The sequence below is a fragment of the Miniopterus schreibersii genome, assembly GCF_964146895.1.
Source record: "Miniopterus schreibersii genome assembly, chromosome: 15".
In the NCBI taxonomy this organism is placed as follows: Eukaryota; Metazoa; Chordata; class Mammalia; order Chiroptera; family Miniopteridae; genus Miniopterus; species Miniopterus schreibersii.
Window position 1 is genome coordinate 53,850,941 of NC_138115.1, and position 16,445 is coordinate 53,867,385.

A 16,445-nucleotide genomic window follows, 5' to 3' on the forward strand; every position below is an offset into this window, starting at 1 on the left:
GCCGGAGGGTTCCCATGACGCCCTGCGCGCGTCATAGCCTAGGCTGAGCTCCCATGATGCCTTGCGCGCCGCTCTATCCCAGCACTGAGCCCTCCCATGATGCTTTGCGTGTCATTGCGCCCCAGCACTGAGCCCTCCCATGATGCCTTGCGCGCCGCTCTGTCCCAGCACTGAGCCCTCCCATGATGCTTTGCGTGTCGCTGTATCCCAGCGCTGAACCCGCCCATGATGCTTTGCGTGCCATTGCACCCCAGCCTGAGCCCGCCCATGATGCTTTGCGTGCCACTGCACCCCAGCACTGAGCCCGCCCATGATGCTTTCGTGCCACTGCACCCCAGCACTGAGCCCTCCCATGATGCTTTGCGTGCCACTGCACCCCAGCACTGAGCCCTCCCATGATGCTTTGCGTGCCACTGCACCCCAGCACTGAGCCCTCCCATGATGCTTTCGTGCCACTGCGCCCCGCACTGAGCGCCCGCTGGTGCCTGAGTCTCCCCTCGCCTCCCGCCCCCTCGCCGTCCCTGGGCGCTGGGGCAGCCTCGCTGCCCGTTTCGCAGCGCGGGAGGCGGCGGGAGGCGTCTCGTCTCTAACGCGCGCTCGCCGCAGCCTGGGCGCAGAGGTCCCCCGGGCCGGGCTCTCGGACCCGAGCTCAGCGTGCTGGTCCCCAGCCCCGTGCCCGCAGGTGGCGTCGCTGGGCTGCGGGCCAGCGGGACAGCGCCCGTCTGCGCGCCCCCCGGACGGCCGCCCTCGGGCTGTCCGCGGCCAGCGTTTCCGGCGCCGGCGGCGCCCTCCGGGCACGGGCTGTGCGGGGCCCGTGCGGCCCGCGCTCCCCGCTGGGTGTGGTCGGACCAGCCGGCGTGGCCGGGGCCGGGGCAGCCGGGCCTGAACGGGTTGAAGAGCCTCGGAGGGGTCAGGAGAGTGGAGCGTGGGGCGACCCACCACGGCCAGCCTGTGTGGACATCGCCGGGCACCGTCTTGAAGGGTCGGCGGATAGCGGGGACTCCAGAGAGGCTGTCGGGCGGGCTCCCCAGAAATAGCAGGAAGGGTGGGGGCTGCGTAACAGACTCGGCGTCGGCCATCGACTCCACGCGTTCCTTGTTGAGTACCTGAAGCCAAGGATGGGCGGGCGATGCTGCGGTGTCCCAGAGCTAGTAAGGGCGCTGTCCTCACAGTAGGTACCACCCGGAGGTGGGGGGACACAGGCGGACATGCACAGTGACCAGCCCTGTGGAGGCTGGTGCCCAGCGCGAGGGGCCGGGGCCCGGCCAGGTGGCCAGGCTGGGCCAGGAGGCGCTGGGCCGGCGGCCTGGACATCCCGGAGAGCGCGTCGTTGGCAGCACTCCAGTGCACACATGTCCCGCAGGCGACATGTCCCGACCCGGCTTTTTCTCCAGGGGCTTCCCAAGTTTGATACGCGCTCACCGAGTGAAAGCAGCTGAAAACACTTCCAGAAGTGTGACAGTGCTGTGTACGTGCTGGTGTGACTGGTGTGTATCCAGAAGAAGAAATGTTTTTGAAGGATTAAAAATAAAAATGTTAACCATTTTCTCTCCAAACTGAAAAGCTGATGGGGGGACGGGGGAACATACACTTTCCATTCACACATTTCAATGTATATATATATTTAGAGTTATGTGCTCACATAATAAAAGGTAGTCTGTATGGTGCCCAGATAGAGTTCACACTCAAAGCCGAGGAGAGCAGTCGGGTCAAGAATAACGTCCAGGAATTTCCTCGGACATACAGCGGCTGTTAGCTCTGCAAAATGTTTTCCAGTGAGCTCGTCCATGGAGCATGGTGCATGGGGTCAGAGAGAAGCTCCGAGAGCTTCAGGCTCTTGCTGTCTAACTCAGAAAAGGTTTGAGAGGAAAAATTCTTAACTAACAAAGCAGGGGAATATCTTACTGATGCCTGAAGCCACTGAAGGGAAGTGCTGCTCCGTGAGGGGGGGTGATGGTTTTGCTGCCCATGACCTTGTCTCTTTCCTCAGACCCACACATGGTTTTGCCAAAATGCAGCTGCCAGTGCCTGTCCACCCAGCTGAGCACCTGTGCTGACTTCCCAGAAGCATCTGAACATAAGCAGCACTATGGTTCGCTCCTGCTCCCCTCTGAACAGTTCACTCTTTAAATATTGTCTTCATTCTTGATCCGGCCTTAAGTTTGACATAACCTAAATCCTGTACACACCACTCTTCTGCCCCCCCCCCCCCCCGGAAAACTCTACATCTCGTATTCTAATTGCATTATCAAGTGTGTGTTTGGTCCATTAATTCTTCCCCAGATGATTTGCATCTTGTGGGTTTCTAGCAAATTCTACCCATGTCTAATAAATCATCTTAGAAAACGCTGCTGGTCCTTCTCTGTCACAGCTCTTAAGCCAGTAAAGCTTTTAGTTTGTTGTTTATCTCAAGCCGACTGGCACCCCAAGTTCCCTGACAGAAAAGGACCAAGGGCTTTGCTCTGCAAACTTTGGCTCTGCCTGCCTCTGGGTCTCAAATTGCCACCAGCCTTTCTGTTCACATGGGGCCAGAGACGCTGTCCCCAGCAGGTGGAGTTAGGCCTGTCTCCTGTGGACAGAACCACACTGGGCTCTGGGGCCAGCGAAAGTGCTTGTCTGAGGATCTGATCCAGGCAGATCTGCACCCCACCAAATGCCCTGCTCAGAGCTCACCGGACCTGGTTCTGCAGGTGAGCAAAGCCTCAGGTTGGAGTTACCACTTGGCACCACAGGCCTGAACTCGGCCTGCCCAGGTGTGCGTGTTGGTTGCTACAGGTCCCTCCGCCTTCTCATCACAGTCAGATTCCTGGTGGCTGAGCCCACAGACTCCCCTGAAATCTCTGTGGTTTGAAATCACAGTTGGGGCTCCCACAAACTGACCCTCAGGGATGGGGGTGCTGGTTGTCTTCCATGGGTTCTCTTTCCCCAAAGGAGGAACCAGAGGCTCAGAGGACACCTGTCTGCGTGGTGCAGGGGCCCTGCAGGAGAGGCAACGGGTTAAGGTCAACCTCTTACCCTCTAATACACCTGTCTCCATGCAGGGGGGCCTCAGCCTCACCCTGCATTCTTGGGTTCTCTCAGCTGTGCCCTGTCTTGGAACCACCTATGTCACCGTCTTGGTGATATCAGTCCAATAATTTTTTTTAATCCAACCTAAATCAGGGCTTAAAACCTTTTATTTTTTATTATATGGTTTATTTCTATCTCTTAATTCCAACAGAATCTAAGTTTTAATTAGTTTGAAAACATAGGTGTGATATTTTACAGAATGAAATCACTGCCCCCGTATTTAATTAAATGAACCCTATAAAAGTTGGGTTTTATCCAGGGGCATAATTTATAGGAGGCCGATATTTTAAATTGCATCAACACTTTTACTGGGTCATTTGCACCTGTAATAGAAACAGGTGATCACAAGGCACGGGTCCTCAGAAACTAAATGTTCTCCCATAAAAAGATACTTATTTTTTAATTTGGAGAGAGTATGGACTGTCTTTTCCAAATATCATATTAAAAAATACCCTGAATTGCTTGCACTCATGTCATAGAGAACTTTGCAGGATTTTTGGGCTCCAGTTTTGAAAGGTGACAGAAGGTGTGTGACAGTGGTCTCACCAATGGAATTTCTAGGTGGACAGTGTGAGTCCAGCCTCTTCCTGGGTCTTGGCTCAGTTTGGGTTCCAGAGAGTGCCCAAGAAATTTTTCCAAGTGGCAGCCATCATCCAGGAGAGGAACAAGTCTGAGTGACCACAGCAGATACTGTCTGGATGAGTGAGTGACTAGAAGGTGGGCAGGTGGGTTGTCAGCGAATTTTACCTCCAAATGGACAAACCCCCAGCCCTGCAACAGTCCTCAGCATGTGGAAAAGATGGTTGTGAGCACCTCGGACAAGTAACAGTGGGCACGTCACAGCCTTCAGAGGGACCAGGAAGGAATTGTCCCACATCCTCTGCACAGTCGTCTCGTCTTGGGAGACCTTACGGCACAGGGCCTCCTCGAGTCCCTTAGTGTCTGGTCATATTTGCAGCTGTGATACCCAGAGACAAACTGATTGGATTTTCACCATAATTGCACCTGTGTCCCAGGGGACCCACCAGAGCCTTAGGTGAATAACTTAAGCATTTAATTCATAATAAAGTTAGCAATCAGCATTTTTTGTTCCACAACAGTCCATTTACTTGGTTTTAGAGCTGCATACGCTGTTGTGAAAGCAATCTGCTCAATTGGGCGCGTTAATGATACTGAGCCTGACCGGCCTCGGTCCCTGGATGCGCATTCCCTGTGATTGCAGCCATCACCATCGCCGCCGTGGAACACAGACGCAGCTCTGATCCGGGAGTGAAGGCTGTCGTTCTCGGCTGGCTGGCAGCCTGAGTCATCACCTCACCGAGCCTCTCAGTGATGTGATTTCAAGATGACAGCGTAATAAGTGTTATGTGCGCAAGGTAATTCAAAACAAATTTGGCTGCAAGAATGGATGGCCTAGGTTAGTGAACTCCCGCCTCGTCTCGCCTGTTAGGGGGATGTAATGATGCCTGAGATGCCCTGTTGAGAGCTTGTGTCAAGGGCGAGTCCTGTAAAATATATCTACCCCACCTCCTAAAGAAGCCCTAGGGATTCGAGGACTGAACGTATTAACGTGGGTGTTGGCAGTGGGAACACGAGATGGGCAGGGAGCTCCCCACGTACAGAGGTCCTGTCAGGTGACCAGACTAAGGCTGCATTTTGCTTCTTTGATTTGTAGATTATTTTCTCCTGGGAAAATGTGACTATCCTGGTGTAGGGTCCCCATGAGCACTGGTTTTGTAGTAAATTCCTATCATTTGCATGTTAGGCTTCATAGGCAGATCACCTCATTAAGCTTCACAATACCCCCAACACTTCAGTGACATTTATGTTGTAGGTGAGGAGAGGGAGGCTCAGAGAGGAGAGTTAAATTGCCTGAAGTCCGAGTCAGGGTTCTGGCCGTGGCCTGGGGGTCCCTGTGCACTGTGCATGCCACCCCTGAGCCGTGAGGAAGGAAGAGGTCACTGGGTCACTGTGTAGAGGGGTTTATATGAGCTGTGTTTGATTAACATGTATGTGGCAGTGGGCTGCCAGCGTCTTTCCCTTCCGTTACTGGGTTAAGTGACATGGACTTGTCAGTGTTTCTCTGCAGAGATGTGAGAAGCTGAGGGACTTGTGAAGGTGTCTATTCTGCAGAGTGATTCCTATACCAAGATGTTACATTTAACGCCTTTAAGCAGCAAACCGACCACTCGGAAGATACGGAAATATTTTGGAGCGTGATGAAGGTCATGCGGTGCAGTCATTAGACATTCACAAACTATGGGAACATGATGTCCTGTTCCTCTGCTGTGGAGGGTGGGAGGGGGGAAATTAAGTGGCTGCACTTCCATGTTGCTGGGAATTATTTCATTTTCTAGAAACGAGGTTCTGGCTCTGTTTCCTCTCACGTAAGCTCTAGAGGCAGCCGGGCTGAGTTAGTTCTGGTGGGGCCACTGGAGAGAACCCTGGACGCAGCATCTAAAGTCTCAGCCACCACCAACCACCAAGGTAGCCTCGTGTCCTTGACGCCGCTGGAGGGGAGAGATGAGGACTGTGATGAGAGAACAGCAGTATCGAGGGCCAGGCACATGGGGAAACACACAGCAGCTTAACCAGCTGTGTCTCCCCAGCGTCAGCCGCGGTGTCGGCCACCCGAGCCCCTTCGCGATACCCATTTATGGCCTGTGTTATTCCCTTAATATTTTCAGTTGACTTTTTAAAGAAAAGCAAAGGGTTCATTTAAAAAGGAAACTTCAGCCCAGCCGGGCGTGGCTCAGCGGTTGAGCGTTGACCTAGGATCTAGGCGATCAGGGTTCGATTCCTGGTCAGGGCACATGCCCGGGTTGCAGGCTCCATCAATGACTCTCTCATCATGGATGTTTCTATCTCTCTCTCTCCTTCTCCCTTCCTCTCTCTGAAGTCAATAAAGATATATTAAAAAAAAAAAAAGGGAACTTCATATCACTTCCATAAAGGAAACGCTAATGTCACCTGACACAGGCTGGGGCAATGCCCCATTGCAACATGACAGTGTAATTAACTTCTAATCGGCTGTTACTGCTGATAGCGGCTCTGCGCCTGAGGCTGCTCTTTCTCTCACAGGCTCGGTGATGAGCTTGTGTTAAAGACCTTCCACTGGGGAGCCACGACGTCCCGCTGTGAGATTTAGTGTTTAGTGCAGGATCTGTGGACCTCCAGACGCGCCCCTCCCGCCAGGCTCTCCTCAGGAACCCGAGACGGGGAGAACTGCAGTCCCTGACATCCCCATGCCGTCCCTCCTCTTAACTGCTTGCCTGTGAAAAGTCTTTCCAGATCCTGCCTAATTAGAAAATCTTGTCCCACCCTAAATGCTTTCGACAGGTCAACGGCAAAGACTTATCCAGAGCGACGCATGACCAGGCTGTGGAGGCTTTCAGAACGGCCAAGGAGCCCATTGTGGTCCAGGTGCTGAGAAGGACGCCGCGGACCAAAGCGTTCCCGGCCGCACCCGAGTCGCCGCTGGTGGACACGGGCACCCAGACTGACATCACCTTCGAGCACATCATGGCTCTCTCCAAGATGCCCCCCCCGGCACCGCCCGCGCTGGAGCCATATCTCTTGCCGGAGGAGTAAGTAGCGCCCACCGCTGTGCCTCCCTCTGTGTGAACTGTGCTAAGTAAAGAGGCTCCTGAGGCTGGGTGTCCCCTCCACGGGGGAAACAGTGAGCACGTCTTAAGTTTTCCTCCGAGTTGCTCATTCTTAACTGTATTGTTTATAGAGGCAATAAATTGAATCCTGTAACATATTAATTACTTTATTATGACCCTGGAACAGAGTTATTCAAATTATATTCTAAGAACAAAATTACTTACTAATGTCGTACAAGTTGTTTCGGAATGAAATTTAATCAGCACAGCGGCAGGGTGAAGGTTTCGTGGCTGCAGCGGGAGGGGAGCAAAGACAAAGTACAAAGTTGCGGTGGAAAGGGCGCCGGAGGCTGTGAGCTCCGGTTCTTGGGCCTCATTCCGAGCCTGGGCCCTGTCAGAGCCCAAGGTGCCCCCCTCGTGGGAGTTAAACAGCAGGTGGGATCACCAGGTTCATTACTCACACAGACTCTCCTTTGCCGTCTGCCGTCAGGGATGGGCGCCCAGCCTGCGAGCCCCACTCACCTGGTGCTCAAGCTGACGCCTGCCAGGCCGCTGGGCGACCTGCTTATTTCCCCTGGGCTTTACCTGCTGTGTTGAGGTGGGACAGTAACAGCCACCACACGGGATCGCTGGGTTAAGTGGAACGGCGTGTGGTAAACACTCCAAATGGGAGCAGCAGTTGTCCTTGTTTAGCGATTGATGTTCAATATTCAGGAAAAAATGGAAAGCAGGAAATTTTCTAAGCTCGGCTGCTGGCTTAAAGATGTCAGTTCAGTGTAGCTCCCCTCACGTGAGTTTGCACATCTGAGGGCCAGACGTCCACCTCTGGCCTTGGTCTCTGGCTGATGCCAGTCCCTCCTGTCTCTGCCCATGTTGCGCCCGGCTCAGGTAACTCACTGGCACGTTATTTCAAAGGGCGTTTTCACCTCATCTGGGGAACACCTGAGTGAAACCTGTTGGATTTGTAGTAGTACCTCAGTACCCAGAGTGAGGACGTGTCCCATGGCTCCCTCAGGCTCCAGGGCTCCCCTGCACCCCCGGTTGTCAGGTTTAGCTGCCACCAGAACCCAGACCAATGCCCAGGCTCGATGGCTACAGCAGACAAAGTGCAGGGGCAGAGCAGGGCGTGCGCACCCAGCTGTCACCTGTTACCTGCGTTCCGCACACTGGCCCTTCTGTGCTGAGGCCGCAGCTCTCCTGTGCTGCTCAGCTGACATTGGCAGCTGGATCTAAGGCAGGTCTGTCTCTCCTCAGCTCCCAGATTGTTATGTGACACTGGGCATCATCCAGTTGGTTCTATGGGACAACTGGCGGACACCCTGAGTGGGGTCATTCAAACCAGCCACCTGACGCTACAGAGCAAACTGCCTCTCACTGATGAGCCCATTCAGGCTGCTCCGGATGCTCACATGTTGAACTGTCACCATGACGGCCTTTTAGAAGCAAAACCCCTAATTTCCTCCTGAGCCTAGTTAATGTGACGTGACCTATCCCCAAGGGGCAATTTGGGAAATGTCGGGAGCATGGAGAGGTCAGACCTCTCCAGTTCTGCTGTAGGTCAGAGGTCAGCAGGAGTGTGTGTTGGGTTGAATGGGGGTGTTAACTGGATGCCTACCAGCCTGGCCTCCGGCAGCATGCCTGCACTGAACGCCCCTGGTGGGCCCAGGGTATTGAAAGCGGCCCGTTTGAACAACCACACAGGTCTGATCTCTCCTCCCATAACCACATTGCGGGAGGTGAGACCAGAGCCTGCTGACCACTGTGCTGACCTCTGAGAACAGGGAGGTCTGGTCCCCAGCCAACAATCAGGGCTGAAGCTCTGCATCCCCACCTGGCACCTTCCAGAGCTGCCAAATGAGCGTGTCTTGCATTTGGCTGCCTCTGCTCCGAGCGGGTCCATTCTGTGCTTCCAGAGACAAGCTGGGTTCTGAGAACTGCGGCACATAACGCAGTTTCTGTTTCCTGGAGACAGAAAGCTCAGTTCTTCTAGCTGTGTGTGTGCGTGCGTGTGCATGCATGTGTGGTGTGTACGTGTGTGCACAGGCACACACACGTACATACATTGCATACCTGTGCGTGTGTGCTTGGCTGTGACCTGGAACAGATTTCTGTGAGCACAGTCAGAAAGTTTGAAAAGATGCTGCCCTGAGGACAGTGAATAGCTGTGGTCGCAGCCCTTTGAACCAGCCTCAAGGCCCAGTCTGAGTGTTGCCTGAGATCCAAGCCTTTCTCCCCAGAGATAAGCCTAACTGTGAAGCAGTAGTGGTAAGTGTGAGTCCATCTTGTGCCTAGAGATGGGAGAGAAAGCAGGCATTTGGGTCACATGACCAGTGGACTAGGGAGGTCCTGTCTCCTCACGTCTGAACCCCTTCTTCCGGGGGAGATGGACTTGAGCACAAGTGGTGGGAATTCAGTGTCTGACCGAGCCGGGAGACACTGAGAGGCGTGGGTGTCAGGGCACCGGAGCCTGCACATGCCGGGCCCTGTGACCGGTGGTGAAACAGGCCCGGTAACCACAGGCGGCACCTCATAGCTCTTCTCTCTCTCTGCAGGCATCCCTCGGCCCACGAGTACTATGACCCCAGCGACTACCTGGGAGGTGTCCATCAGGACATGGACAGGGAGGAGCTGGAGCTGGAGGTGAGGGCATCTCGTTTCAGGGCCACATAACAACCAGTAAGTTCTCTGTAAGTCCAAACCGAGTGACTCCTGGAGAATTTCTTTTAAAAGAACGACTTCCCATTGCTCCAAAGGCATCTGAGGAATAGCACTCTAGCCTGGTGTCCTCTGGGTATTTTACACCTCAGAGTCCAGTTCAACATTATGTAGCAGCCAGAATCTCCAGTCATTTTTGGCCTCAACACTTCAAGGAAGTCTTGGATTTGCTTAATTTCTGCAAGATCAGTGTTAGAAAACTTTTAGCAAGGGAATCAGTAGGCAGACCTGTTGTTGGGTGTGGGCAGGTCCCCTTAAACACTATCACCTCTTCTAGAACATGAGCATAAACAGTGGTGACTGCAAGAGGAGCCGTAGGGAGCTCAGAGCAGTTACCGGAAGGTGTGCACCAAAGCCTGGCAGAGTCAGTGATAGGACTTCACACACCCAGGACAGGACTCTAAATAAATTTAAAAAAAACATGTAAATTTGTGCTTTGGGACGTGGTTATCAGGCTCTGTGTGGAGAGAGAAAAGCTCAGATCCACGTCCAAGCCTCTCAGAACGAACTAGCTCCACGGATGTCCCACGGGAGGACAATGCCTGAGCATGCTGGGATTTCCCAGGAGCAAGTGCACAGAGAAAAACAGACGTCCTCTGTTTTAAAACACACGAAATGATTCTATTTACCCAAGTGTCAGATCCCTGCCATTGGAAAACTGCTTCGAGTTAGAAGGATGGTGCCCACATACACTCCAGGGTCGAGCAGCCAAATTCATCTATAAATTTTCATGGATGGAACACCTGCTCTAGAGATTCCTGTTGGCAATTAAGAAAGAAAGCAGACATCCGAAGGAGGCTCTTCTCTTTATTTATTGTTTTAATTTCCCTGTTGGTTCATCAGTAGCTTCTATCCAGGTGTGGGGCTGCTGTCACCTATGTGTGTTCTGATGGCTTGATGCTGACTCCAAGGAGGGCAGGGGGCGCTGCTTCCCAAAGGGCATGGGGTGCTCCACCCCTGGGTCCTTAGAGCAGTCATGGGGTTGGGGGTGTCTCAGAGAACATAAGAGGTCCAGCCTTCAGCTTCCAGGCATAGCTCAGGGCTCCTCCAGAACCTTCCCTGGTCAGCCCTGCCCCCTGTAGTCACCTCCTCACCACTCTCCCAGTGTCCTGGGGACCCCGTCCACGTTTGTACCACCACCTGCCATCAAGACCGCCTGCTGCTGTCTCAGTCTGCACAGCGTGTCCCCCAGAGAAGGTGGACTGCTCCCTGCGAAGCCCTCTGACCCCTCAGCCCACTTCCCACCTGTCGTCCGGCTCCCCACTGGAATCCCAGGCCCTGAGAGCTGGGCTCTGGTCGGCCTCCTTCATGTGCATTGCTCTGCCTGGACAGTGCTGGTGCAGAGTGGGTGCCCCGTAAATACTTGTCAAGGAAAGGAGTAAATGTCTTGTTTCCCTAGCCCAAACTTAGGGTGAGGTGAAGGTGAAGGAAAATGCAGTCTTTTTAGAGACATCCTTACACCCCATGTAGCACTGTGCATAGGTAGAGGAGGTGTTGCGTTAATTTAAAGAATGTGCACAGCGGTCGGTCCTGGACCAGTATGTGAAGGGTTCTGCCTCGGGGACCCCCCTTCCTGCAGGTAGATGAGCCATCACATTGTCCTTTGGGACCCTCCGGGTAAGGCGTCTGCCAGCGGAACAGGAAGCCTGGCTCACGGGGTGGAGTGGTCCTCTTCATTGCCTTAACTGGACTATCGTTTCAGTTGCATCTGAAATGTCAGGCATAGATGCTCATTTTTATCCAGTGACCCATCCAGACCAATAAGCAACAGGACCCCGGTGGGGGAAGCTGTAATCCAGAGGATGCTGTGCATTATTCAGGCCAGTCTGATTAACAGTCTTTGAAATCTCATCTCCATCATCACAGACAGATGTGTGTTACCACTTCCATGCTTTCTGTGGTGAGCTAAGGCCTCTGCCTCCGCTGTCAGAATGAAATGTTGAGAATTTACAAAACACCCAATAACTCTGAGGAATTGTAATTTCCACTGAGCCCCAAAACGTGTCTGGTTATAAATGGTACGATAGCCACCGTCATTCCTCTGGCCAGGCACTGCAGTGGGCTCCGGGTGCAGCGGCTGGAAAGAGGCAGGGCTGGGACCTGAGGTCTTCACAGCCCCAACTCTTCCCTGCGTCACATTCCGTACGGCAACAGAAAGATGGCTGCAGATAGGTTGTGGCGGTGCTTGTAGAACTTCTCACGGTTTCCCGTGATGCTGAAATACAATTTGAGTTCTCATGCTGGCCTCTGGCCCTAGCTGGTCCGGCCCCACCGCCTGCTGCTCTCAGCCCCGCCCCTGGCCCTCGCACACAGAGTGTTGGCTCCACTGGGCCAGGACCTTCGCACCTGCTGTCCTGTGGCGGCACAGTGTCTGAGGTGTTGGGCATCCTGCCTTTCACAGGAGGGTTAGGAAGTAGCTGCTACATAACTGCTTTGAGCTTTGTCACCAAGACAGCTGCATCCACACCACCCTCCACAGTGAGCGTGGCGAGAGGGATTGGTCCCCAAAAACAGCGGGCTCAGAGACCCCGAATTGCTGAGAAGATAACACTGTAAAACCAGACCAAGGGGTCTGCCACAGGGAGAACACTACCAGGTGGCCCTTCACGTGGCAGCAGCCACAGCTTCGTGGCAGAGAGGGCGGCATGGCCAGTTGGCATGCTCAGGGCCCCAGAACTTCCTCCTGGGCTCCAACAGTTGTCAGACTTAGACTTCATTCTGCAGCGTGGACTAAGTGGCAGATACGGTAGCATCCCCTGTGCTCATATGCCTCATGTTCGGGCGCAGTTTGCTTTTATCTTTAATTTGCAGTAATAGTGGCTGGAAGTAATTTCTCGGCTATAAACATCACAGCTGTTGTGAGGAGCATTAATTGCTACTATCACATTTCCCTCCTTTCTTGTATCAATTTACGTATAATCTGTTTGCAAGTTCTGTTACTGTGAATATTAAGGCAACACAACATGAAGTAATCTAACCAAACACATGGAAACATTTGCAGTGAAACGGCTGGAAGGTTTGGGGTGTGGAAATATTCTTGTTTGTGGCAGACATTGAGAAAATGCCTTTTAAAAGCCCTAACCCTGAAGTCCCGATGTTGAGTGAAATATGGGTAATTTTTCTTTTGGGGGATCAATGAAATAACTATTTCCAAAATGACTTTCTATTGACTGAAAAGGTCAGAAATGCCGTGTGCATTGATCCCGTGTCCATAATCACTTTTTGTTTAGTCAGTGAACCCCACTTGTAGTTGGCTGCAAAGAAATTCAGCTCATTTAAACAGAATATCTTCACGCACGTGAGGTCTGGCAGCTGCCCTGCCTGCGGAGTCTCACGGGGGCCCTTTCTTTGCCAGGAGGTGGACCTGTACCGAGCAAACAGCCAGGACAAGCTGGGCCTCACCGTGTGCTACCGGACAGACGATGAGGATGACCTTGGGATTTACATAAGTGAGGTGCGCGCGGGCGGCTCTTCGTAATGACCATGCCAGGACCAGAAGAGGGGGTTTCCTTCTTTTGTGTGTTAATTGACCTTAACTCTGCCTCATTGAGAATCCTTTGGAAAGACAGAGATTCCTGCCCCTTCATCGCTCCCCCTCAAGTTACATCTTCAGTGGGGGTTAAGTTCTAATGTCAGCACATGTGGCGAAATTGCCCTTGAGAAGCCTACAGATGGGCCATGATAGGGTTTTGTGTGTCCATCCCCAAGGGAGCAGCAGACTCCTATTTCTGATCTCATCGTCGGATGGGGTGGCGGAGTCCCTCATACTGGGCCAAGCACCTTTCTCTCTCTCCTTCCTTCTGGTGGAACGTGTGTAGTGGAATTCATAGGAGTTAAAGGCATTTCAAAGTACGTAGTCGGGAGCTGTTTGGCCCTCTAGAGAAGTCTGTGCAAAGCCAGCCACCAGCATGGAGCCGTGCACTCGCTTTTGCAAGCAGGGAAACATTTGTCGGAAGCGGGATCTGTGTCTATGGGATAGACCAAGGGTTTGTCAGCCTGGGCTCAGTAACCTTCTCTCTGGATGTTGTCCACCAAGCTTTTCATTTCTGTGTAGCAAGAGTCTGCTGCGTCCCCAGGGTTGGCAGGGCCTGTGCACAGGACTGTGTGACAGGGTTGCCAGGCAGAGACCCAAAAGCACGCCCCAGAAAGTGCCTGGAGACATGGACCATCATGTTTCCTCCCTTGCGTGGCACCGGGTCTTGTTTAGGGAGGACATGCCTGTGGTACCCACCACCTTTGGGAAGTGCCATTGTGTTCATGGGGGCTGGATTGTCCACCTGGTGCTGAGACACTCCCTGCGTATTCCAGATCGACCCCAACAGCATCGCGGCCAAGGACGGGCGCATCCAGGAAGGCGACCGCATCATCCAGGTAGGTCGGCTTCCCAGGCAAACCAGAATAATTTTCATTGGAGGTTCCTCTGAAGGATTAATTTTGGAGCAAGTGTTTCAGCTTTGGTCTTGCCTTTAAAATGGGGACATCTCAGCATTTAAAAGAAGATGTTATAAGGATAGTTCTTGCCCTTGAGCCTGCTGCTGTTTTGAATCAAAATGAGACATTTTCCGTTTCAGCCAGTCTTTTCTGATCTCACAGAAACCGAGGTTCTTTGGTTCACGTGTCCCCCAGAGTTAGCTGCTGCCTCTTATCACTCTAACCCACTGCATTCATATCATGTCATTACGTTCCTCAGACTTCACCCCAAACCTCAGCTGCTCAGGGTCCCCCATCTGGTGGAGAGCCCCAGACCTCATTACTTCAGTACGGCTCAGCCTTTTGGTGGTCATAGGTTCCCATCAGCACTTACAGTGGGCAGGGCCCCGTCTGTCTCTGCGGTCGCAGCAGCCCCATTTCTCCTTGGTAACTGGGATCCATCACCCTAACCAGTAGTCACCCTTTGCTTGCCAGTTGGGGGACGGCTTGCTTCCCAGCTCAGTGGGACCATCCTTGTGTCCCCTGAGGAATCGTTCCACCCGGGACTGACACCTCCAGACCAGCAGAGCCCCAAATTCTCAGGACTAGAAGCAAAAGTCCTGCAGGAGCATTGCCAGGTGTGATGGTGAGAGAGTCCCTCCCGCTGACCACCTCTCCCATTTCCTTCTCTGCCCCCAGCCTCCATAATGTTCCCATCAGACCGGCTGCTGCTCCGTGTGATCTGAAAGTACCTATAATGATGTCTTAGTACCTTCGGCTGAGTCTCATGTCTGATTCAGTTGCCCACATGTTCTTTCTTCACACACTTCATTCCCACGGCCTCCACTGTACACTGGCCGTGGACACCCAGGGGGCTCTGTTCTGGGCCAGGCGCAGCATCAGTCTGAGCAGGGCCCCTCCTGAAATCTGCATTCTCTTCAAGCTCTGCCGGAGTTCTGTGCTCTAGCTGTAAGTGGGTAGCAGATGCAGCCAGGAGTAGCACAGACGGATTCTGCCTGATTTCATTCTGCGTTCGAATCCACACTGTCACCTCTTTTTTTTTTTTAAAGATTAATGGGATAGAGGTACGGAACCGCGAAGAGGCTGTGGCTCTCCTAACCAGTGAGGAAAACAAGAACTTTTCCTTGCTCATCGCAAGGCCTGAGCTCCAGGTGAGTCTGCTTCTTGAGCAGGAAGCTGGGTCTGTATTTCTAAACCAAACCCCCGAGTTCTGGTCCCTGCAGAGTACTGCCCAGGTATTGGGTCCGAACTCGAAGACACTGTACCTGGAAAGGTAATCTCACCATGAGACTTAGAGTCTGTTTCATGTCTTACCCTTGGAGGATGGTGCTGACAACCACCCTGGCAGTTACACTGCAGCCCAGCCGGTGTGTTAACACAGGGATTGAATGAGGGGAGAGAGAAAAACGTGGAATGGAAAACAGCAGGGTCATGACCATCAAGGTGTTAGACATCAAGAGCTGACCAATGTCCCAGCCTAGGTCGCGTGTCATTTACAATTGCCCGGGATGCACAGCATGTGCCTGGACTTAATAATACTCTCCTGGCCACTGGAAACTTGCTGAGAGGGTAAATTTCAGGTGCTCTTTTCACAAAAAATGTAACTGAGATGACATTAGTTAGCTTGACTGTAGTAGTGATTTCACTATGTTTATCAAATCATGATGCGTACCCTAAACATAGTACACTTTTTATTTTAATTAAAGAAACCAAGGTGATTCCCTCCTCAAGGAGCCTCACGTGGCCATCTTCAGAAAGTAGCAACTTGGAGTAAAACCTGGCGCTGCAGGTTCTTGGGGAGAAGGTGATACGTAATTCCCTTTGCCTGCCTTTGGCTACCTACATGTAAAAAAGAAACATTGGTCAACAAGCTTTTTATTAAAAATAAAAATAAAAGGCCAGATTTGGCACATGGGCCATCGATCAAGGGCCCCTGAGCAGTCTGAACAGTCGGCTCTTTTACAGACAAGGGAGAGAGGGGCCTGCTGCGCTGTGTGGCCGGCAGCCAGGACGCCGGGCTCGCTGGACCCAGCCCTGCATGGGGCCTGCGTCTCTGAAAGTGGCTGACGTGGGTGAGGGAGCTTCTCTCTGCAAAAATGAAACCAACACTGGAGACCACCCCAGACATGGGTGGGGCTGGCAGTTTCCTGATACATAGCAAAACCACAGGCAGACTGCCCTAGAAATATTTTTCCCCATGGAAATGCCTTTTCTTTAAAAATATAAGTTAATTAAATGAAAGCAGAAGGGCTGTCCTCTGAGACACATGTTGGCTGCTCCTTTTCCACAGCTGGACGAGAGCTGGATGGACGACGACAGGAACGACTTCCTCGACGACCTGCACATGGACATGCTGGAGGAGCAGCACCACCAGGCCATGCAGTTCACGGCCCGCGTGCTGCAGCAGGTAAGGCCCCACCAGCCCCGCCTGGCCTCGCCCTCCGAGCGCGCGGGAACCGCTCCTCATGCCAACTGAGGACCTCGGAACCCCCACCTGGAAGGCAGCAGGAGAGCAGGCCGCTTGTCTCTGCCCTGGGGCTCGGTGCCTGCCAGCACTCAGGAGAGAGAAATGAAGGGACCGCTGGCCTTCCCTGTTTGCCGGGGAAACACCGGTGTGGGCGGCAC

At 53.0% G+C, this 16,445-nt stretch overlaps 1 protein-coding gene across 1 annotated transcript in view; it reads left to right on the plus strand.

Annotated features, from left to right (window-relative positions):
- Nucleotides 1-16,445, plus strand: part of PDZRN3 (PDZ domain containing ring finger 3) — a 99,360-nt gene that overhangs the window by 80,590 nt on the left and 2,325 nt on the right. The window contains exons 4-9 of the mRNA XM_081159301.1: nt 6,409-6,656; nt 9,227-9,314; nt 12,745-12,843; nt 13,698-13,760; nt 14,870-14,971; nt 16,111-16,227. Coding sequence (XP_081015427.1) covers nt 6,409-6,656; nt 9,227-9,314; nt 12,745-12,843; nt 13,698-13,760; nt 14,870-14,971; nt 16,111-16,227 — 717 coding nt within the window. The remainder of the gene's footprint in view (nt 1-6,408; nt 6,657-9,226; nt 9,315-12,744; nt 12,844-13,697; nt 13,761-14,869; nt 14,972-16,110; nt 16,228-16,445) is intronic.